We start from the raw sequence: 24,426 nt of genomic DNA, 5'->3' as shown, positions 1-24,426 counted from the left end.
TTTGATGACAAAATGGCTTATAAGCATCTTTATTGTTTCAATCTGAGAAACTGGCAGAATTGGCAGCGAAACAGGTTTATACAACATTAGTATTCGGAGCTTCTTGCTGAGGTCAAGAGCCTACATATTCTGAAAAACTGGTTGAAGTTTTATTACAAAACAGTCATAACTTCAGGATTTAACTATATCAAGAAGTATTAGAAACATATTTAAGAAGTTTGAATTTTGGCCAACATCAGAAGGCAACATTCAAGTTTGTAAGCAAATTAAAATTTTATTAAATTCATATTCTTATGATAAGTAATTAACTTGATTATTTTCAGTCACCAAGCAGTATTTATGTGGTAAAATGAGAAAGGAGACGAGGTGATACAGGTCAATAGTCAAATTGTGGTAAGTTATCTCCCTTTAATCTGGACAGATATAGCATTAGACTGCATATTAAAGTTTACTGGTTAAGAACAGTTCAATAGAAAAACTAGTTAACGTTCATAAATTGCATTTGCTCAAAGTATTACCATACTTGTTCCTTTTTAGCTCGACTTTTCTATGAAAAGGGGAGCTATCCTACTCGCCCCGGCGTCGGCGTCGGCGTTGGCGTCACACCTTGGTTAAGTTTTTCGTACCACCCCACTTTATTTCAGAAGTATTACAAGTATGGCTTTGAAACTTAACCATATTGTTCACCATCATATTACTCCATTATCTATCAGACAAGTAGTACATAACTCTGTCAAGGTTTTTGACAGAATTATGGCCCTTTTTGACTTATGAAAGTGTATTTTGAGCTTGGTTAAGTTTTTTGTACCACCTCACTTTATTTCAAAACCATTGGAGGTATTGCTTTGAAACTGACCATACTTGTTTACCATCACGACCTTCATCAACAGACAAGAGGACCATAACTCTGTCAAGGTTTTTTGACAGAATTATGCCCCTTTTTGACTTAGAAAATACATTGAATATGGGTAAATCCACTTATTGCCTTAACCCTTTGAGATATTGCTTTGAAACTTTTAATGCTATTTCACATCATTACCCCCATCTGTACGCAAGAGAAGGTAACTCTGTCAAGGATTTGTTTTAAAAATTAAGGCCTTTTATCGACTTAGAATCTTGGTTAAGTTTTTAGTACCAGTCCACTTTTTTGACTGAACTGTTTGAGATATTAATTTGAAAGTTGGAATACTTGTTTACAATCATGATTCCCAAACATGTCCAGGAGAAGGTAATTTTCTGTCAAAGATTTTATTTGAATTATGGCCCTTAACTGTCACTAAATATCTTAATGCTCATGGCCATTGTTCACTTTAAAAATACAGAGATTCTTGTATTGCTTTTACTTGCAAAAACTTTTTTTTATTGGCAAGGCATAAAAAAGTCGAGCGCGCTGTTACGGACAGCTCTTGTTTTAAGCTCACCTGTCACAAAGTGACGGAGGGTGAGGCTTTTGTGATCGCGTTTTCGTCCGTCCGGCGTCGTAAACTTTTACTTTAAAATGACATCTCCTCATAAACCGCTGAGCCAATTTCATCCAAACTTCACAGGAATGTTCCTTTGGTGGTCACCTTTAAAAATTGTTCATAGAATTTAATTCCATGCAAAACTCTGGTTGCCATGGCAACAGATAGAAAAAACTTAAAATATCTTCTTTTAAAAAAGCCAAAGAGGTAGAGCTAAGATATTTGGCATGAAACATCTTCTAGTGAGTGTCTATCAAGTTTGTTCAAATAAAAGCCCTGGGGTCAAAATTGGCCCCACCCCGGGGGTCATTGTTTTTCCCTATATGCATATAGTAAAAACTTTAAAAAATCTTCTTTTAAAGAACCCAAAGAGCTAGAGCTAAAATATTAAGCATGAAACATCTTCTAATGGGTGTCTAACAAGTTTGTTCAAATAAAAGCCCTGGGGTCAAAATTGGCCCGGCCCCAGGGGTCATTGATTTTCCCTATATGCATATAGTAAAAACTTATAAAATCTTCTTTTAAAGAACCTTAAGATCTAGAGCTTAGATATTTAGCATGAAACATGTTCTAATGGTTGTCTACCAAATTTGTTCAAATAAGAGCCCTGGGGTCAAAATTGGCCCTGCCCCGGGGGTCATTGATTTTATTTATGTGTATAGCAAAAAAAAAAAAAATCTTCTTTGAAAAAAACCCAAATAGCTAGAGTTAAGATATATAGCATGAAACATCTTCCAGTTAGTGTCTTCAAAGTTTGTTCAAATAAACGCCCTAGGGTTTAAAATTGGCCCTGCCGAGGGGGACATTTGATTTTCCTTATATGTGTATAGCAAAAACTTTTAAAATCTTCTTTCGAAAAAAACCAAATAGCTAGAGTTTAGATATTATGCATAAAACATCTTCTAGTGAGTGTCTTCAAGTTTGTTAAAAAAAAATCCTGGGGCAAAACTGGCCCCGCCCTAGGGTGTCATTGCTTTGAACTATATGTGTATAGTTTAAAACTTAAAAAAAATCATTTTTTAAAAAACTCAACGAGGTAGACCTTAGATGTTTAGCATGAAACATCTTGTAATGGGTGTCTACCAAGTTTGTTCAAATAAAAGCCCTGGGGTTTAAACTGGCCCCACTCTGGGGGCCTATATACAGGTGAGCGACTTCAGGGCCATCATGGCCCTCTTGTTTATCTAATCTAACATTATGATGTCCATGTTTCAGTTAAGAAATAGTGCCTTTGTTGTCAGAAGATAATACTAGTTGTAATCATCTTAAGTGTTCAGCTTACAGATGTTTTTTGTTTGAATTATCTACTAGAATGCTTTGTCTATAAATTAACTCAATTAAAAGAGCTATCAATAATTATTTTATAACTATTTATATTTGACATTTTAGGCAGGGTGGTCACTGACAAAACTTGTTAGTCTGTTGAAAGAAAATCCTAAGGAGGTCATTTTATTATTGAAGAAGCGTCCACGTCATATTAGCCCTTACGGACAGATGAAGAGGCCAAACATGATAAACAAACATACAACAGATTTCTCCACTCTACCTAAGTCAATAAAGAAGAGAAGGTCACAGAATGGCGAGGCAAAACAACTACGACCCTCTCTACAAGAGTTTGTCAACACAGTACCTAGTAATGAAGAGACAGAGGAACTGGATTCACCAAAGTATGTTATATTTTATTCTAATACTACAAACTGTTTTTTTTCCTTTGCCAAATCCATGGCAAACTACTGAGATACATTCTGACATTTAGTCAAAAAACAGATTTTTGGTCAGAGTCAGTGATTTTTCAGACTGACAGACTGTAATGGGGTGAGCTTTTGTGATGGCATGTTGTCTGAAGGATAATGGGTCCATCTGTACAGTAATTTTCATGTCCACTCACTAGCAGTATATTATGTAAGCAGTATGGATTTGCATGGGAAAATGGCATATTTGGTATACTTCAGGAGTAAAAATCCCATTTGTACGTTTGAATTATAGTGTTAAATTACTTTGGTTTTTAACCAGGTTTTACGAAGGAAAAAACTGGTTTTAGATTGAGGTATGTCGGCAGGCGGGCGGGCAGGCGGGCCGTAAACAATTTCTTCTGTGCGCAACTCCTTCTACATTTCTCAACGGATTTTTGACCAAACTTTCACAGAAGCTTTGTCATCAAGTGCCCTGGCGCATATTGTCGGGGTTTGCGATTGGATAATATTTGACCTAATTATGGCCCTTTGTTTTTTTTTCCTCATATAGAATATAAGTGAATAATTTTCTTCTTTGCGCAACTCCTCCTACATTTCTCAACAGATTTTGGACCAAACTTTCACAGAAAGCTTTTTCATCAAGTGCCCTGGTGCATATTATGGGGGTTTTTGCAATTGGGATAATATTTGACCTACATTATGGCCCTTTGTTTTTTTTTCCTGATATATAGAATATATAATGAAACAATTTCTTCTGTGCGCAACTCATCCTACATTTCTCAATGGATTTTGACGCAAACTTTCCCACAGAAATTTTGTCATCAAGTGCCCATGGGGCTTATTGTGGGGGTTTTGCGATTGGATAAAATTTGACCTAATTATGGCCCTTTGTTTTTTTTTTTCCTTATACAGAACATATAGTGAACAATTTCTACTGTGCACTAACGAACTTCTGCTACATTTCTCAATGGATTTTGTTCAAACTTTCACAGAAGCTTTGTTATCAAGTACCCTGGCGCATATTGTCGGGGTTTTGTGATTTGGATAATATTTGACCTAATTATGGCCGTTTGTTTTTTTCCTTATACAGAATTATCACTATACATAAAGTGAACAAATTCTTCTGTGTTGAACTCGTCATACATTTCTCAATGAATTTTTTTCAAACTTTCACAGAAGCTTTGTCATCAAGTTCCCTGGCGCATATTGTCAGGGTTTTGTGATTGGATTATTTTTGACCTCATTATGGCCCTTTGTTTTTTTTCCTTATACAGAATATATAGTGAACACTTCTTCTGTGGCAATTCCTCCTACATTATTCATGTTTTACATCGCACATAGTTACATTGTTTGTTGCTTGTATTTGTATTTCAAATACAACATATTTATCTACAATGGTGATAATTGAAAACCTGGTTTCATGGCATTGCCATGTTTCTTGTTTATATATTATATATGTTTTATTTGATTTGAACAGTCATGCAAACAGCTTATATCACCAGAAGATCATTCTATGTACATCATGTTGTCATTGTTGGACCAATCACTTTAGAAGGAATAGGCTGTATGTTATGTTATGCTACGTTGTATGGACATTGCCCATGGCTAGTAGATTACCCATACTGAATTTAGGGTCAATAAGGCCAAAGGTCAAGGTCATAGTGATATTTATGTAAAATCTTTATATGATCAATAACTTGAGAAAGAATAGGTCATAAGTTCTGTTAATATTGGCATTGCCCACAGTCAGTAGATGACCCCTATGGATTTTTAAGTCAAAAGTCAAGGTCACAGTGACAGTTAATGTAAAGTTCTTGTTGAGTTCTAGATTGGAATAATGACTAAGTACTAGACTTCATTGTTATCAGAATTGTTAATGAAGATGGTTAACACTTGGACAAAATAACACTTAGCACAAAACCTTACTCTTTTTCAAATTTTAACTGAACATTTTAATGCCCTAGACCAGCTAGACTCTTAGGTAATTGGTATTAAAGTAATTTGAATAAAAAAAAGGGGGCATTGAGGTCCTTAAAGCTAAGGTATATGTGGATAAACTATTCATCCTAACATCATGTAAAGCTGCTGTCAATGATATGTCAACCAATCTGATCCCCTAAAAGATTCCTGAATTAGATAGAAATTGTTTGCAGTATCAACATCAAAGTTGTGTAACAGTAACTTTATAACACAACTTAAATCTGGATAAAGTGTGATCCCTCAGAAGCATTGATTTAGCCAATGATAAACATATGAGCATCATGGCCCTCTTCTGTTATTTAAATCCTCATCTTTTTGTTGGGCTAATATTGTCATCTAGTCAACAACTATCACCAGGCTCAAAATCTTTGACAAGTTAGACAAGCAGAGTACCCTATTCATAAAGAATAATTACAATTTCTTCATGGAAATGAAAAATCACAATTTTTTCTTATAATAAAAATATTCACCTTAATACTTTTCTATTTTGTGCATATAATTTCATAGCTAACATTTTATTGCATAATGTGTATTGATCATTGAAGAGTAAATATCGCAGAATGCTAGGTAAAAAAGGGTGTAAATTTGTTTGTGATGGCCATTCATAAAATCGTTCAATAAGTAGAGGCATTTAATAGTCTAGAAAAATAATAATCATGACTTGGGCATATTCACCAACTAAACAGCTTCATCTTTGGTGATCAGACATCAAGTATCCCTCTATCAATATTCCTTGAAATTCAGTCAGTTTGCTTATCAATAGTCAGCATTATGTAAATACAGTTATAAAACAGACTACCACGTATGGTATTTATACTTGGATAAAGAGAAGGGATGTGAAGAAAGTTTGTTTAGTAAACTAACAGTGCTGATATACTAAAACTTGACCTTGGACTTCTGTGTCTTTGTTCTACCATGAGACCACTGTTCCCCTTACGAGTGAGCTGCTTATTTTATTAAGTAGCTTATTTGAATAAAATATGTGTTAAATGTTTTATTTACTATTTGAGCCGCGTCATAACAAAACCAACATAATGCGTTTGCGATCAGCATGGATCCATACCAGCCTGCGCAGTCTGATAAGGATCCATGCTGTTCGCTTACAAACCCTATAACAAGTAGAGAAACTGATAGCAAACAGCATGGATCCTGATCAGATGCGCAGGCTGGTCTGGAACCATGCTGGTCACAAATGCATTATTTTGGTTTTGTCATGGCGTGGCTCATTTATTTAAGCTTGATTGTAACAAAAGCTTGACACTTAAGTCATTCACATGCTTCTTAAACTAATCAGTAGTGATGTTGTATGTTGAAACGTTTGCATTACTACTGTTTAATTGAAACCATATAACTGGTGTTGGTTATTAAACAGAGGGTATGTCAAAATTATCTAAAAACGTATTGTTAAAGTGGAATGGTTTGCAACATTTTAATGCTGGCAATTTTGGCAACTTAATAAAAATCCTGGGGGTGGGGGGAGGGACTGCATCTATTTCATCATTTTAAATTCTTTACTGATCAAAAAACCTCTCTAAAGGAATTTTTTTACAAATGTTATTCTTATCCCTTAATCAAGATGAATCATTGGTTTGCCCGACTGTCATCACCCATGTCTAACAAATACTGTTATTGTCTGAAAATATTAACATGCCTATTTTGCGTATGTTGTCTCTTGGTTGAACATACTATTTTAAAACTGGATCATCCCTGCTATTTATCTGTTCCTTTATTATTCCATTGTGGGTGTATGTATATACTAACTACAGGTAAACTTCGTTTGCTTGAACTCGGATCGCCCAAATACCTCCCTTCGCTGGAACACATTGCCCAGTCCTGGCAAAATTTCTATATAATATATATTGGTCTACCTCTGATCGCTCGAACACCGATCGCTTGAACTCTCGAACCTGATCTCTGGTCCCTTCGGTAGAAATATAGTTAAAATCACACCTTTTCGGTCAAACACTGGTCGACATGTTCTAAATAAGTGACAGCCAGCGACACATGTTTTTTACACCTCGTGATCGTGATAAAGGCAATTAAGGTTAATTGATGCAACATTAGAGGTGTTGTAACCGATTTTGTTTGTTTATTTGCTGTCTTTATTAAAGATAAAAAGAAAATAACTTGTGAAATAAGTGAAATGTGCAAGTCAATAAATAGATGACGTTTACCCGGACGGCTTTAATTACTGCCGTAGTGCATGTAACGTGAATATCTATAGAATGATACTTGTAATTGTGTTTATTTTAGTAAATGACTACAAATAAATGCTGCTGTTAAATTTTTTTTTTATAAATATTTAATTAAATTCATTGTTTAATGAAAAAACTTTCGTAAAAGTTTTCTCAGCAGCTACTTATCACAGCCTCTTGATATTTGGCATACAGCATTAACATGTGGTCCCATACGTGGAATTCGATTTCAGGTCTGTCGCTCATCCACTTCCTGTTTGCCAACTTAGTTAAATTTTCGACATTAATGGTCAATGGTAGGAAATTTTCGTAACAGTTTTCTCAGCATCTACTAATCCAACCTTTTGATTTTTGGTATACAGCATCAACACATGGTCCCATACTGTGGGATTTGATTTCAGGTCTGTCGCTCATCCACTTCCTGTTTGCAGACTAAAATTAGTTAAATTTTCAAAATTAATGGTCAATAGTAGGAAATTTTTGTAATAGTTTTCTTAGCAACTACTTATTACATCCTTTTGATATTTGGTATACAGCACCAACACATGGTCCCATACTGTGGGATTCGATTTCAGGTCTGTCGCTTATCCACTTCCTGTTTGCCGACTTAGTTAAATTTTTGACATTTAAATGATCAATAGTAGGAATTTTCATAACAGTTTTCTCAGCAACTACTTACCACAGCCTCTTGATATGTGGTTCACAGCATTGACATGTGGTCCCATGTTGTGGGATTCCATTTGAGGTCTGATGCTCATCCACTTCAGGTTTACCGACTTGGTTAAATTTTCAACATCAATGGTCAGTGGTAGAAAATTTAAGTAACATCACAGCCTCATGATATTTTGTATACATATGCAACCCGGCCTTTTCTGTCTTTGACCCATTTTTAATAAAATGTGGGCTTGAATCACAAACTTTCTGCTTGTTAACTCTCTGCACTCCACTGAGCTATTCTGTCTTATCATTGGTGCATGGTAAAAACAACATTTAAATAATTTTGATACAATGTAATTAGCAATTGATTTGTACTAGTGATATAGATAAAAATAATACAACGAAGCACTGAAATATGTTTGCTCAATGGACTTCTTAACATTTTCAGACAATACTTGCAGCGCAAACATGATAGTTACTAAGGTGTTCAAAACCAAGTTTAAACAAATAGTTACTGTTACTTTTGATATTAAGAACATTGACTTAACAGTGAGTAAAGTTGTAAATGTTCACATGCACCTAAATTTTGCCTGTAATATTTGTACAAAAGTCATTATATTTAAAGTGGTTCACACTATAATATGTACTGGTATGTCTGTTTATCTTTCTTGCCATGTAGATTTTGCACAAACATAAATGGGAGGTTTACAAAAATTTCTCTTTGTAAATTTTTTTATTACTTTTGAAACTGTGAATTCTAAAATTGTGAAGAAGCAATAAAAAAAAAGAAAAATAAGCATAAAGATGTGTCATTCTACAGTAAGATGTTTTACTGAAAAGGATACAAAATTTAATGAAGGTACAAACAAGAAAGTTTGTTAAAAAGTTTTATATTAATTTGAAAACGATGCATGTTTGGCCTGCCTTTCTACTTTTTCAAAATCTTTTCTTTACATTATATATATGAAATTATATAAAGAAAAGTGTATAAGTGAATATAAATTTCTATCTACCTACCTACCCTCATTTTGGGAGTCCGAGACCTGAGAAAACCTCTTTGCCTTATCAATACCTACGGCTGGGGCGAGTATTCAACTACTCTGGTAATCACAAATTAAATTAAACAATTCAAGTACGAGTATTCGTCAAATCCGAGATTGTTGATAGCGATTTTTTTGTTAACATCTATTCACCGATTGCATCACTCTAAAAAAAGGGGGAATAAGGGCTTTTCGGTTATAAAATTTGTAAGAAAAGAAACACTAACTTAAAAAAACTATTTGCTGAAAAAACCCCAATTTTTTTAAAAAAAAATTTGGGTGATTTATTGTGACCCGTAAGTCGGGAAGGGGCACTTTATCCAACAATCCACGCCTCCTAAATTCCCTGAAAAAAAAAAAAAGGTGGTGTTATAATTTTTTTCTACAATTTTTGTACACCCTTTTATCCATCCTATAGTTTTTATATCTTTTTTCATTTTTTGTACCTAACCTGGATAAATTCATTTTTTTACCCACAATACATTCAATCATGAATTAAAAACTATGTCCGCCCTTTTAATCATATTTAAATACAAAGTCAGTACATAAACTTCCTTGGTATAGGCAATATTTATTTCTATATTAAGCATTACAATTGAATTTGTGCATTTTAAATTTCACTTTTACATATGAATATATTAATTTACCATATCTTTTAAAGAAAAGGTATGTATACCTTGTATTATGGGAAGTGCATGTAGTGTGCTCATTTTTATGACTGTTATATGATGAGTGGGAAATATAAACAGTAATAAGTTCATTAATTTGTTTGACATTGTACCAAAATACCTTAGTAGTGACAGGAATGGACATTGACACACATGTACTTTAATAACACAGGAAGCTTACAATGTAATATCACTATCTGTTGCAATTCAGAGCCTTAATCTTTAGGTAAGATGTTTTATTTTTATGGATTTCTCGAATATCAATCTTTTTCTTTTGAAAAAAGAACAAACCTTTTTCTATAGAGTAAATGTTATGTATTTATATTTATCATTGAAGTAAAAGGACTTTAAACTATAATGCTTCAAACTAAATGCTTATGATTTGAAAGAGGTCTCCAGAACTGTGTATGTTGTATATAAATCATGTTTGAACAAAAAAGCAGTGGTAGATTTAAGATGGAAATTGTTAAAGATGACCATAATTATATGAAATTTATTTGGCACCTTTGCTAGAATTGAGTACACTTCCGTCAAGGCAATGCTCACCAATATTAAAATATGTGCTTTTTATTTGTACTTTTTGTCATTCATTCTGTCATTCATTTTACATAGTAGATCAATAGGTTAACAAAATTCATTGTACCCCATGTTGTGAGCTGATACAATTCAAACATGTGTTATTTCCAATCACTGAACCTTTTTTTGGGAGCCTTTATATTAATATTTACTTGTACCTTTCTCAAGATAACAGGAAGTAGATATATTTAAAGATTGTGTGTAAGAAAGATGGTTAAAAGTTTCATCATAGCCTTGTTGTTAGATATGCTAAATAGTGGTTGAAGCAGCTTAATTAATTAACATCAAAATAAATTAATGTTTAGGATGTTTATTTTTGTCAACTTACCTTAAGTGGAGTTGTACAGGTATTTTGTAAAGATTATTTACTTAAGTTAAATGCAAAGATATAAAGAATATGCTATTGCAGTGTAAAATATACATGGGAGATAAATGTACTTAAAGCTGAATGATATAAATTCAAAATAGGAATAGCTGCAGTAAGGAGATTTTATTTGTTGTGCAGGGCCGGCAAAATCATTTGTCAGTATTGCCCAGGTTGTCCCACAGCCTGTATGGACAAGTGAAAATTTTTGAGAAATATTTTTGTAAATATTATCATATGGACAAGTTAAAAAATGCTTCACATAAAAACAGACAAGTAAGTCAAAATCAGATTTTGCCGGCCCTGTTGTGACTGCAGAAAATGCATGCTAAAAGTGAATGCAAGACACAGGAGGAGTTATTGTTATAAGTGGAATATATACTATAATAAAATTATAGTGTTAATGTTTTCTTGAAATTCTGTGACTGACATGAATAGGTGATTATTTAGGATATGTAAACATGTTTTATTCTTAACTTAATTACTGGTATGCAAGATATAGTTTTGCTAACATAATTCACAAATTTACTGTCATACTGTGTGAATTCTGAAATATTTTGCAAAGATAAAATTTCTTTTATTTTGTTCTAGTGTTAGGTAGTTTACTTTGCAAAAGTATATTTGTCACCATTTCATGAACATTACATAATAATAGTACATTACCAGGCCTCTTTTTACTTATGTAAAAGTTCAGACTGCCTTGCTCATTTCCAATGGCAAATTTCAATTTCCTAATCAAAGGACAAATATTCCCAATTCTAGATTAGAAATTTACACACTACATGAAAACATCTGTTAAAAATTGAGCTATCTGTTTTTATTATATAAACAATTTATTTATATAAACAGTTTATTTAATAAAGATAACCCCATAAGAATGATTGTTTATTTGCCAAGTTGATACTTTGTAAAAAAAAAACAACAAAAAAAAAACATTTATGAAGAGGATTTTCCCAAATTATATGTTTTGTCTGTCAAAAAACATTTTTTCTACTCTGAGTTGGCTTATATTGTGACTCAAATTGCCCCAAATTTCTTAGGCACAGTTCCCCAAAATAGAAGGAGAATGCCGAGAATACTTTCAACAAAACCTGAGTATATTTTGAATAATCATTTATTCATGTTTAAGATATAATCTCAGTGAAATAAACACAATATTTTAATATCTCATATACTAACCTCCCACTGTTTAACTTACAACACCTGAGGCCTAATTGAACAGTTGTGATATAAGATATTTTATATATTGATCTTACTTGGTTCTGTAACATTAACACTGTAGCTCTTCACCTGCTATAGAGACTTAACAGACAAACCAACAAGTGAAGAAAGATACTAAAACTCAAATAAAACAATTTATTGTTAAAATTTTGATTTTTATACTGCAAAATTGTATTTATTCAGAGGCATGGACCTTAAATTTCTATAACAAAGAGAATTTAATGGGTTTTTAGCTCACCTTGCACAAAGTGCAGGTGAGCTTTTAGGATGGCCAACCAAATGGCGTCCGTCGTCTGTCGTCCGTCCACATTTTAAATATTCTAAGGACATCTTCTATGATACCGCAAGGCCAATGTTAATGAAACTCGGCAGGAATACTCTTTGTATGAAGCTCTATCAAGATTGTTCAAAGAATTCCATTTCATGCAGAACTCAGGTTGCCATGGCAACCGAAAGAAAAATCTTTAAATATCTTCTTTTAAAGAACCGTAAGAGCTAGAGCTTAGATATTTGGCATGAAACATCTTCTAATGAGTGTCTACCAAGTTTGTTCAAATAAAAGCCCTAGGGTCAAAATTGGCCCCCCCCAGGGGGGTCATTGATTTTCCCTATATGCATATAGTAAAAACTTAAAAAAATCTTCTTTTAAAGAACCCAAAGAAGAGCTAGAGCTAAGATATTGGCATGAAACATCTTCTAGTGAGTGTCTACCAAGTTTGTTCAAATAAAAGCCCTGGGGTCAAAATTGGCCCCGGCCCGGGGGTCATTGATTTTCCCTATATGCATATAGTAAAAACTTAAAAAATCTTCTTTTAAAGAACTGTAAAAGCTAGAGCTTAGATATTTGGCATGAAACATCTTCTATTGAATGTCTACCAAGTTTGTTCAAATAAAAGCCCAGGGGTCAAAATTGGCCCCGCCCCAGGGGGTCATTGATTTTCCCTATATGCATATAGTAAAAACTTAAAAAATCTTCTTTTAAAGAACCCAAAGAGCTAGAGCTAAGATATTTAGCATGAAACATCTTCTAATGAGTGTCTACCAAGTTTGTTCAAATAAAAGCCCTGAGGTCAAAATTTGCCCTGCCCCAGGGGGTCATAGAATTTCCCTATATGCATATTGTAATAATAATAATAATAATAATAAAGACTTTATTTAAAGAGGCAACATAGTTGGGCATGCCCAGTCTTCCCTATGAGCCTTAAAAAATCTTCTTTTAAAGAACCCAAAGAGCTAGAGCTAAGATATTTGACATGAAATATCTTCTAGTGAGTGTCTACCAAGTTTGTTCAAATAAAAGCCCTGGGGTCAAAATTTGCCCCGCCCCGGGGGGTCATTGATTTTCCCTATATGCATATTGTAAAAACTTAAAAATCTTCTTTTAAAGAACCGTAAGAGCTAAAGCTTAGATATTTGGCATGAAACATCTTCTAGTGAATGTCTACCAAGTTTGTTCAAATAAAAGCCCTAGGGTCAAAATTGGCCCCGCCCCAGGGGGTCATTGATTTTCCCTATATGCATATAGTAAAAACTTAAAAAATCTTCTTTTAAAGAACCCAAAGAGCTAGAGCTAAGATATTTGGCATGAAACATCTTCTAGTGAGTGTCTACCAAGTTTGTTCAAATAAAAGCCCTGGGGTCAAAATTGGCCTCGGCCCGGGGGGTCATTGATTTTCCCTATATGCATATAGTAAAAACTTAAAAAATCTTCTTTTAAAGAACTGTAAAAGCTAGAGCTTAGATATTTGGCATGAAACATCTTCTATTGAATGTATACCAAGTTTGTTCAAATAAAAGCCCTGGGGTCAAAACTGGCCCGCCCCGGGGGTCATTGATTTTCCTTATATGTGTATAGCAAAAACTTAAAAATCTTCTTTGAAAAAACCCAAATAGCTTGAGTTTAGATATTATACATGAAACATCTTTAAGTAAATAAGTTTGTTCAAATAAAAGCCCGGGGGTCAAAACTGGGGTGTCATTGTTTTTAACTATATGTGTATAGTAAAAACTTAAAAAATCTTCTTTTAAAAAACCCAATGAGCTAGAACTTAGATGTTTAGCATGAAACATCTTTTTATGGGTGTGTACCAAGTCTGTTCAAAAAAAAGCCCTTGGGTAAAAATTGGCCCGGGGGGGGGGGGGCTATATACAGGTGAGCGACCTCAGGGCCATCATGGCCCTCTTGTTTTATTTTATAGAAATAATGACTAGAATTTTTGTTATAGTCTGAAATGTTTAAAACAGGGAATGGAGAGCAGGAAGTGTTCCTTTACATGCATAAAATAAATATGCATAGCAATGATACAAAAAATGTTTATTTTTAAGACACACTTAAAATGTCAAACAAAAAAATCCTTTTCATCATACTTGAAAGTGATGCAGTTTTATTTTTGTGGAGCCTGCTTGTGAGGATGTTGACATAGTTGTCTTAATAGCAGTTCAGTGTATATACATGCATATGTGTGTTAGTGAATGCATCTGTCCATATATACTTGTCCGAGTCATAGCTCTATCATTGATATTTGATAGGCAGAATTTCAAATAACTAAGTTAGCACAATGTTTATATAGAGGATATTTGTTTAGTTCAGTGTAAGATCGGAATATACTCGGGTCACGACCATGTTTCTCCATATGACACCAGTACTGGTTGGTTCCAGGAAGCGGACTCGAAAGTGATTAATATAAGTTGCAAGAACTTGTTTCGCAATCAAGCTTAAATAAATATGTTTAAACCAATATATTTCACCGAGTGAGCCCCAAAAGGGGTTTTTTCGAGTGGGGCCCGCCCCCGAGTGAAAAATAACTTTTTGGTTCACAAGGTAAAATATTTCAATCTACAAAAAAAAAAAATTTTCTTTTTTTTTATATGAAAGAAAAGTTTTAAAAAACATTTTAAACCTAAACTGAATAAAAGCGCGCCAAATAATAAAATAAGTGACGTCATTTACGCGTCACGTTTTAATTGGTTTCCCAGTATGTGCACCGGATTTACGAAAAACGTAAGGGGCTTAAATTCAAAACAGTGAAATTATCAAAGTGGTAATTTCACTGTTTCAAACAGTGAAATTACCATTTTATATCACTGATATATTTCTATAAACCACCGAAAAGCATGTAATGAAATAATGAGATAGCATGTTGTGTGCAAGAACCGTGTTACGTTGTAGCAAGGTCAATGGTCAAGGGCATACTTTAAGGTCAGATGCAAAACAATTGTCTCAAATAGAATGTCTATATCATAACGTGGAATTTCAAATAACCTGGCACAAATGTTCAACATCATGAGATAGCATGCCGGGCGCCCGATTAAGTAGGTCATACCTCAAGGTCAGATTTGACAGTGGGCTCGACATGTTGCCCTTTGGCATCTTGTTTTATGAAGTTCAGTAAAAACAAAAGTGATTTTATGATACTATTGTATCAAATCAATTCATTAATTCAGTGTACCTATATTATTATACCACTTTCTAACAGACTGATTGATAGTTGATAGGTCAATAGTTAACATTTTTATGTGGGAATTATTACTTGTCCATTGGTAATTATACAGTATGGTTTGTCTTATTCAGAAGATATGTATTTTGCTTGTTCATTCAGTAGTCCATAAACCTGTACACTTGTTATTATTCAATATTTGGCATGGTCATTGTGTACTTTATTATACCCCCACAAACGAAGTTTAGGGGGGGTATATAGGAGTCAGCTTGTCGGTCGGTCGGTCGGTCGGTTGGTCGGTCGGTCGGTCGGTCCGTCGGTCGGTCCACATCATGGTTTCCGGACGATAACTAGAGTTTGGAATGAGGTATTGTAATCAAACTTGGTATATAGCAAACCTTATGTGGAAACTCCGGTTGGTATTGTATTTGGACCCCCTGGGGTCAAGGTCAAGGTCACCGTTACTAAAAAATAGAAAAATGGTTTCCGGACAATAACTAGAGTTAGGAATGAGATATTGTTATTCAAACTTTGCATATAGCAAGCTTATATGAAGACCTGGGTTGGTTATTGCATTTAGGGCCCCCTTGGGTCAAGGTCAAGGTCATGGTTACTAAAAAATAGAGAAAAATGGTTTCCCGGACAATAACTTGAGTTAGGAATGAGATATTGTAATCAAACTTGGTGTATAGCAAGCTTATATGAAGACCTGGGTTGGTATTGTATTTGGACCCCCTGTGGTCTAAGGTCAAGGTCACCGTTACTAAAAATAGAAAAAATGGTTTACCGGACAATAACTAGAGTTAGGAATGAATATTGTTATCAAACTTGGTGTATAGCAAAGCTTATATGAAGACCTGGGTTGGTATTGCATTTGGACCCCTGGGGTCAAGGTTCAAGGTCACCGTTACTAAAAATAGAAAAATGGTTTCCGGACAATAACTTGAGTTAGGAATGAGATATTGTAATCAAACTTGGTGTATAGCAAGCTTATATGAAGACCTGGGGTAATTGTTTTTGACCCCCTGGGGGTCAAGGTCACCGTTACTAAAAAATAGAAAAAATGGTTTTCCGGACAATAACTAGAGTTAGGAATGAGATATTGTTATCAAAACTTTGTGTATAGCAAGCTTATATGAAGACCTGGGTTGGTATTGCATTTGACCCCTGGGGTCAAGGTCAAAGTCACCATTCCTAAAAATAGAAAAATGGTTTCCGGGACAATAACTAGAGTTCGGAATGAGATATTGTAATCAAACTTTGTGCAAAGCAAGCTTATTTGGAGACCCCAGTTGGGATTACAATTAATTGAAATATTTCTTTGTACACAGTTGATAGTTTGTGTTGAAATTTTTCTTCAGACTACTTATTTTTCAAAAAGTTGCTGGTGGGGGTATTAATCACCTTCAGTGATAGGTCTAGTTGGTTTGGAGATCGTTTGTGAGGAAATAATGAAGGTGGGCTGCATTAATTAATAAGGTTTTGCTAGAATGTTTGACAAAAAAGTTTGGCTAAAATAATTAAGATTATACTTCATAGTTTATATGTTCTTGGTCTTAAAAGTAGGCGTATTTAAAGTATATGTACCAGTATGTCACTTCACGTTATTTATTTATTTATTTTTTATATTTTTTTTTTGCACTTATTTTGCAAAGTTTCAAAACTTAAAGATCAGACTGTAGTGTATTGGTAGTTTACATATTGTATTTGACATAAAAGAGCCTGAATAAATAACAATATTATTAAAAAAACCATTGAATCACAACTTTTTCACAGCTAAAGTAAAGGGATGTAAGGGATTTTCCCCATTCAGGAAGTTAGGGTATATGTTTATATCAAATTAGTTAATTTGGCCATGTTTGATAGCAAGGGGAATTTGTAATTAACTGATGGAGATAAACTATCCTCTTGTCATCTTGTATTAGCTAAAACTTGTAAATTTATTTACATTTTTATGGTAGATAAGAAAAAAAAGGCATTTTAAGTGCTGACTGTTTTAGAAATATTAATGACTTGCTTTAAATAACAGGGTAAAGCTAGCTTGATAATTCATTGCAGTATATTCCTCACTTTTATGATGGGTATTGGTGATGGCTATATTCACATACTGTGCAGGGACTAGGAAGTTGAGTCCAGTAATGTACAAACAAGATTCACAATCTTTGATACCACCATGTTTTTACTTTTAAGTGTTGTTGTTTATAAACTCTAAGAATCTAAATTATATAGGGGGGGGGGAATTTTTTGTAAAATTGAGTATTTTCACCAAGTAGATGCTGTATCAGGAAAGGAAATATTTGGAGATTTATACTGGTATCTAGGTTACGGATCTAAAATGGTATTTGGATGTACATTTTGTTTTGAGATTGTGAATGGTATGTATGTATTAGAACAAGAGCAATATGACGTATATGTTTATATATGTATGAAACAGTAGTGAATTGACAAGGGCAAGGTGGATGTATTGGTTGTTGATATTTAGTGAAGGCATGTGAGATTTATAGGTATATACCTCTTAATAGTGGTTATCTTAAATACATCTTTCTTATATCTTAAATAAGTATAGAAATATATTCGATAAATTTTATACATCTCATTTGGATTTCTCTATTTACATTACTTTTGAATGATGAAAATAAAGGGAATTTTAGTACATTATTGTACAGATGGGATTTTAAGCTTTTAATAAATGATTTAAATGCAATTATTATAAGTGATTTTGTTGAAGAATTATTGCCTCATAGATTACTGGATGATATTTACATGTGTATTCTTTTTGGATTTGGTGCCTAGGTTTAAGTTTGTTTTACAGTTACTATTGGTTTAAGTAACTAATTAGTAAAAACAAAATGGCTGATTGGTTAAAGAAGCTGACACTATAGTACAATACAATTCAAATCAATCCCGCTGCAGAAGCTGAATTCTTTTATTTTAGAAATCTTATTCATATAAGTATAGGGAAGGTCAGTAGATTTATTCTGGTGCCAGTACATTTGTGGGTAAAATGTTGCACCTGAGGTTTTCCTCCGCAATTAATTTGGGCCATATGACCATTAGCTAATAAGACTTAAATAAGGAAACTTAAAGAAAAATTACAATAAAAAAACAGGTAAGGACCATAATATAGGGTTCTTGCCATTTTTATGCCCCCGCCATGTAATGGCCGGGGCATTATAGTGTTACCCTGTTCCGTCCTTCCGTCATTCTGTCATTCCGTCATCATCAGTTTCCGTTCATTATCTTAGTAACGGTTGCACACATTCAACTCAAACTTGACATATGGATATGTCATGAGAAAATACAGGTCAAGTTCGAATTTGGTCATGGTTCGATGATTTTTGGCAGAGTTATGCCCCTTTTACTTTGAAAATAATATGAAATTTTCAATTTCCGTTCATTATCTCCCCAACGGTACAACACATTCAACTCAAACTTGACATATAGATATGTCATGATAAAATACAGGTCAAGTTCGAATTTGTTCATGGTTCGATGATTTTTGGCAGAGTTATGCCCCTTTTACTTTGAAAATAATATGAAATTTTCAGTTTCCGTTCACTATCTCCCCAACGGTACAACACATTCAAATCAAATTTGACATATGGATATGTCATGCTAAAATACAGGTCAAGTTCGAATTTGGTCATGGTTCAATGATTTTTGGCAGAGTTATGCCCCTTTTACTTTGAAAATAAAATGAAATTTTCAGTTTCCGTTCATTATCTCCCCAATGGTACAACACATTCAACTCAAATTTGACATATGGATATGTCATAATAAAATACATGTAAAGTTAGAATTTGGTCATGGTTCGATGATTTTTGGCAGAGTTATGCCCCTTTCACTTTGAAAATAATATGAAATTTTCAGTTTCCGTTCATTATCTCCCCAACGGTACAACACATTCAACTCAAACTTGACATATGGATATGTCAAAGGAATGGGCAGGTCAAGTTCAAATTTGGTCATGGTTCAATGATTTTTGGCAGAGTTATGCACCTTTCACATTTCACTGAAAATAATATGAAATTTTCAGTTTCCGTTTATTATCTCCCCACCGGTACAACACATTCAACTCAAACTTGACATATGGATATGTTTTTGGAATGCCCAGGCCAAGTTCGAATTTGGTCATGGTTCAATGATTTTTGGCAGAGTTATGCCCCTTTTACTTTGAAAATAATATGAAATTTTCAGTTTCCGTTCATTATCTCCCCAACGGTACAACACATTCAACTCAAATTTGACATATGGATATGTCATGCTAAAATACAGGTCAAGTTCGAATTTGGTCATGGTTCAATGATTTTTGGCAGAGTTATGCCCCTTTTACTTTGAAAATAAAATGAAATTTTCAGTTACCGTTCATTATCTCCCCAATGGTACAACACATTCAACTCAAATTTGACATATGGATATGTCATAATAAAATACATGTAAAGTTAGAATTTGGTCATGGTTCGATGATTTTTGGCAGAGTTATGCCCCTTTCACTTTGAAAATAATATGAAATTTTCAGTTTCCGTTCATTATCTCCCCAACGGTACAACACATTCAACTCAAACTTGACATATGGATATGTCAAAGGAATGGGCAGGTCAAGTTCAAATTTGGTCATGGTTCAATGATTTTTGGCAGAGTTATGCACCTTTCACATTTCACTGAAAATAATATGAAATTTTCAGTTTCCGTTTATTATCTCCCCACCGGTACAACACATTCAACTCAAATTTGACATATGGATATGTTTTTCGAATGCCCAGGCCAAGTTCGAATTTGGTCATGGTTCAATGATTTTTGGCAGAGTAATGCCCCTTTCTCTTTGAAAATAATATGAAATTTACAGTTTCTTTTCATTATCTACCCAACAGTGTTACATATTCAACTCAAATTTGACATATGGATATGTCAAAGGAATGGGCAGGTCAAGTTGGAATTTGGTCATGGTTCGATGATTTTTGGCAGAGTTATGTCCCTTTCACTTTGAAAATAATATAGATACATCTTAGGAATAAGCAGTTTAAGTTTGAATTTGGTCGTGGTTCAATGATTTTGGACAAACTTATCTTTCTTGAATGTTGGAAAAATTTTGAACTTTCAGTTTCAGCACTCATACTTTTGTGGAAATGTATGTAGCCATTATTTTGGCTACAAATATGAAATATGCTATTTTTAAAAGGTTAAGACTGAATAATTTCAGTGCCTTAAACATTGTATGGAAATGGTTTGTGTTAACATTGAAAAGTTTTAAGGGCTTTGAACTTAAAATGAAAAAAATAATTTGTGCAAACAAATTTGGAACTAAATATTATAACATCTGAAATTTTGGCTGCATGCGGGGGCATCCGTGGCATGATGACACATTTCTAGTTCTTCTTTCTAAGTGTGTAGAAAATGTTTTGCAAAACTTAAAACTAGTTATTGATATTTATTTGTGTTCCGAATTGTTCCGTATTGTCATATATGCTAATTTACCGGTTGTTAAAATTTTGGGACCCTGTCTGGTAAAAAAACCTGTATCTGTGTCTGTAAGGGATATTATTTATTTTAGTCCTGTACTTTGGATAGCAGCTTTTATGTGTTATAAAGTATGTAAAGCAGATGAACCTTGGCTGTATTTATGCTACACATCTATAATCTTATCTTTTTGATCTATTCATAAACTTCCTCATTTATATTTACAGGGGCTATGTTGACGTTATCATTAACTATTCAAACAAGTGTAAATTAATAGTGTGTTGACATTCAATATCCCTTTTTAAGATAACGTAAATTATATGTGAATTTATTCTATAAAACTGTTCTAAATATGTTGTTTAGAAAGTTACTGTTTCATTGCAACTGGTTTTATACTAATTAAACATGCCACAATTGCAATAGATGGATACATTTTTATATATATATATATATATAATATATATATATATATATATATATATATATATATATATATATATATATATATATATATATATATATATATATATAATACAAAAAAATGCAATTATAAAACTTTTGATAAAGTCTAAACAAACCAGATAAATGGCAAGAGTTTTGAAAAGATTGAAATTCTTAAGAATCCCTAGGAGAATGCTTTTCAAATTAATTTATGCCTATTAACAGGCTGAATATTGTGTTGCTAGTCTACCTTTAATTGTAAGTTCTATATTTTCTTAAGAGTTATTTGAAAATTTAAGTATATTATGAGGAGGTTTAAATCTTTAAGGCCATGGCAGGCCTTTGTCAGCAGTGTTAAACTAAGCATGAAGTCCAGCCATGTCGTTGATTTGCTGTTGATTCTTTAGTTAAAGTCAGTTATGTCCTGAAATCTTCAAATAATCTGCAGTTTCAAACCTACACAGCTTTTCCAGGAAGAGGTTATTCAAATGATACAAAATAATTTACAATGTACATGTGTTTTTTAAAAAGAATACCAATATTTGTGGTGATTAATGGAAATGATGTTGACTATCCTCTGTTACATCTTTAAATAGAGAACTTAGCATATAAAACTTATTTGAATGATGCTGAATTGTACCATTTGATATGAAGGCTCTTATATTATATCACAAAAAACTATTAAGATTTGACTTTTACATTCTGATGGTATATTATGTATATGTTTGTATATTTTCAGAGAGACAAATGATGTAACGATACTGACAATGATGTTTTCCGCAGGCGGTTCTGAATCTCCACAATTTTTTACACAGTTCACTTTGCCGGTCCAGTCCGACCCAAAACAGCGGCGTGCCACAGTGAGCGGTGGTTCCCCCACACTCTCACGACCTTTGTTAGTGATCGAGGACATTGATACACCTAGCAGACCAAAATCCTTCACCATTGCAACAGCATCAGGAGTTATGCCTCATGAAATCATAATTAACTCCCCTTCTGGTAGGTCTTTTTCTACACCTCTTTTTCTAGACACCTAAAAACATGCATACATTTGCTTGAACTGGCCTTTCGTTTTTATATTGGGCTAAGCTTTTATAACTCCTTAGTTTTTGCATTGATATAAACAATATTCAGGCATTTTAAAAAATCGTCAAAAAATTTACGAGTGGTAGTTATTGATAAAAGAATATAATTTGTGAATTGATTTTCTTCCTTATTTTATTAGAAGTATAGTAAATTGTTTAATAAATATAATTTAACATAGTTTTCTTAAAGTACTATTCAAATATTCAAGTAGAATTGTTTGGATAAGCCAGTGAATGAATATTCTTTCCCTATATGTAAAAGATATCCTTGTGACAAGCCTTTAATGTATTGTGCAATTACTTATAGATCATGTACATGTATATTATATTTATTTATACAAAAAGTCATTTTTTTTTTTTTGGCTTTTACAAAATAAATGTGTAAAAAACATATTATTCTTTGGAATAAGTCTGACAATTAGTAACAAGGAAATTAATAAAATTGCATGTTGGGCCGATATAAAATCTTTATGTTATAACTTCATTACTATTATGTGTTTAATAAATTGACGGGATAGAAAAAAATATTGTTGCAAAGGAATTTCTGTAGTTGTGTCAATCTTATAACTATGATTTGATTGATAATATATTCTAAAGTGTCTATCCTATATGAAGTATGTATACGGATTAAAATATCTACTTAATTAATTGAAGAGTCTCAATGTTGTGTTGAGATTTTTGGAATAGACTAAAAGGTGTTGAGGAATGTTTAGAAAAAAGCAAGGATGATTTTATTATGGTATATATTTTTGTTAATTACAATTATAGTTTATTTGTCATAAGTTTTACTCACGATGGTTAAACAGCGTACTTCGAAAATTGGTATCTTGGAAAGCATCTCACATCTTCCTGTATAATCCTTGTATGTCCTTTACAATTATGATGTGACTTAAAAATCAGAAAAAAAAAAAAAAAAAAGGTATCTAAATTTTTATGATGTTTTTTTTCTTTGCTTTTTCAAAACATGATGTTATCTTATACATTTGTACTTTACTTTCAGGAGACCCCAATCTGACAGACCTACAGAGATCAACGTCTGCTGTAGAAAAGAGACAAGATTATAAGACAAAGTTACTTCACCCCTCCTTCTCTTAGAATACAAACCAAAGAGCAACGCTCCAAAATTGGAATTTAGTGTTCTTAAGCCTACACCAAAAATAGTGGAACCTAAAGACAGTGGTTGAAAAGGTGGCAGATATAGTTGGCAATAAAGGAGATTGGTGGAAATAATGAGACAGCTAAAGACAATTCTGAAAATGTTACTAATCCTGATGTTAGTGAAGAAGTAAAAGCAAAAGAAGATTTAGATAGTGGTGTTGAACCTTTAAGTGATGACATGACATCAGAAAGTTTATACGAGCGTACAAGTCAGTCGCCAGAAAGATTGTTAGACAGTTCAACAGATTCTGTTCCTCCCTAGTGAAAGCTCTATTGGAGTCATCACAAACATTGTACTTCATCTTTGGAGAGTTCCAGTCACTCTCCACCATTGAGGAAAGTTCCCTACCCAGCAAAAGGGTAGTAACTCTTGTAGACATAGAAAATAGTACTCTTATGAAACTCTTCAAATTTGAGGTATTATTTTTACATGGTTTGAATTCTATTTTTCTTAAATGCATGACTACCTTTACATTGTTTAAGACTTATTTTCTTTATTTATAAACTTACTTTCTTTGGGCTGTTTTTTTTTTTCACTTATAAAATATGTAATATGTCATGATTATTTTCATATATTGTTTCACACCTTTGCATTTTTATTTTCATTACCATGACACAAACTCCTCGCAGCGGTTACTTCCCCTGATCTGTACAGTAACCACTGCCACCACAAGTAAATTCGGTCGAATATAGCCGGATATATTTTTTTTCACTTTTAATTTTAAAATATAATACTTTATATCATTATAGTTTTCTTTCGTTAAATAGTTATGCTTAATGTACAAGAAAGTAAAAAAATATATACGTATAAAATTATTTTGTAAACATAACGAAAGATATTTTCACTGTGACACCGTATGCATAGTAAAAACAATGGAAGAATATAAACAGTTATTGAACGATTGCACAAAAAGATTTGATCCGGCACTTGTTTTTAAAGTGATAACAAATTGTGATTCTTGAACTTATTTTGTCTGGTAATGATGTAAT

General features: G+C 33.1%; 1 protein-coding gene across 1 annotated transcript; it reads left to right on the top strand.

The window, feature by feature from the left end:
* The first annotated feature begins 352 nt into the window (after positions 1–352).
* LOC132753322 (uncharacterized) lies at positions 353–23,698 on the top strand. The gene is made up of 5 exons (XM_060743763.1): positions 353–393; positions 2,853–3,130; positions 21,933–22,192; positions 23,279–23,348; positions 23,557–23,698. The coding sequence occupies exons 2-5, from the start codon at positions 2,958–2,960 to the stop codon at positions 23,696–23,698; spliced, it is 645 nt and encodes a 214-aa protein (XP_060599746.1). The 5' UTR covers positions 353–393; positions 2,853–2,957.
* Positions 23,699–24,426: the final 728 nt, after the last annotated feature.

This window comes from Ruditapes philippinarum, unplaced genomic scaffold, assembly GCF_026571515.1.
Source record: "Ruditapes philippinarum isolate M1 unplaced genomic scaffold, ASM2657151v2 ctg14378_1_1_1_1, whole genome shotgun sequence".
NCBI classification, from domain to species: Eukaryota; Metazoa; Mollusca; class Bivalvia; order Venerida; family Veneridae; genus Ruditapes; species Ruditapes philippinarum.
The sequence above is the reverse complement of the archived record's forward strand: the minus strand, read 5'-3'. Positions and strand labels throughout refer to the sequence as shown.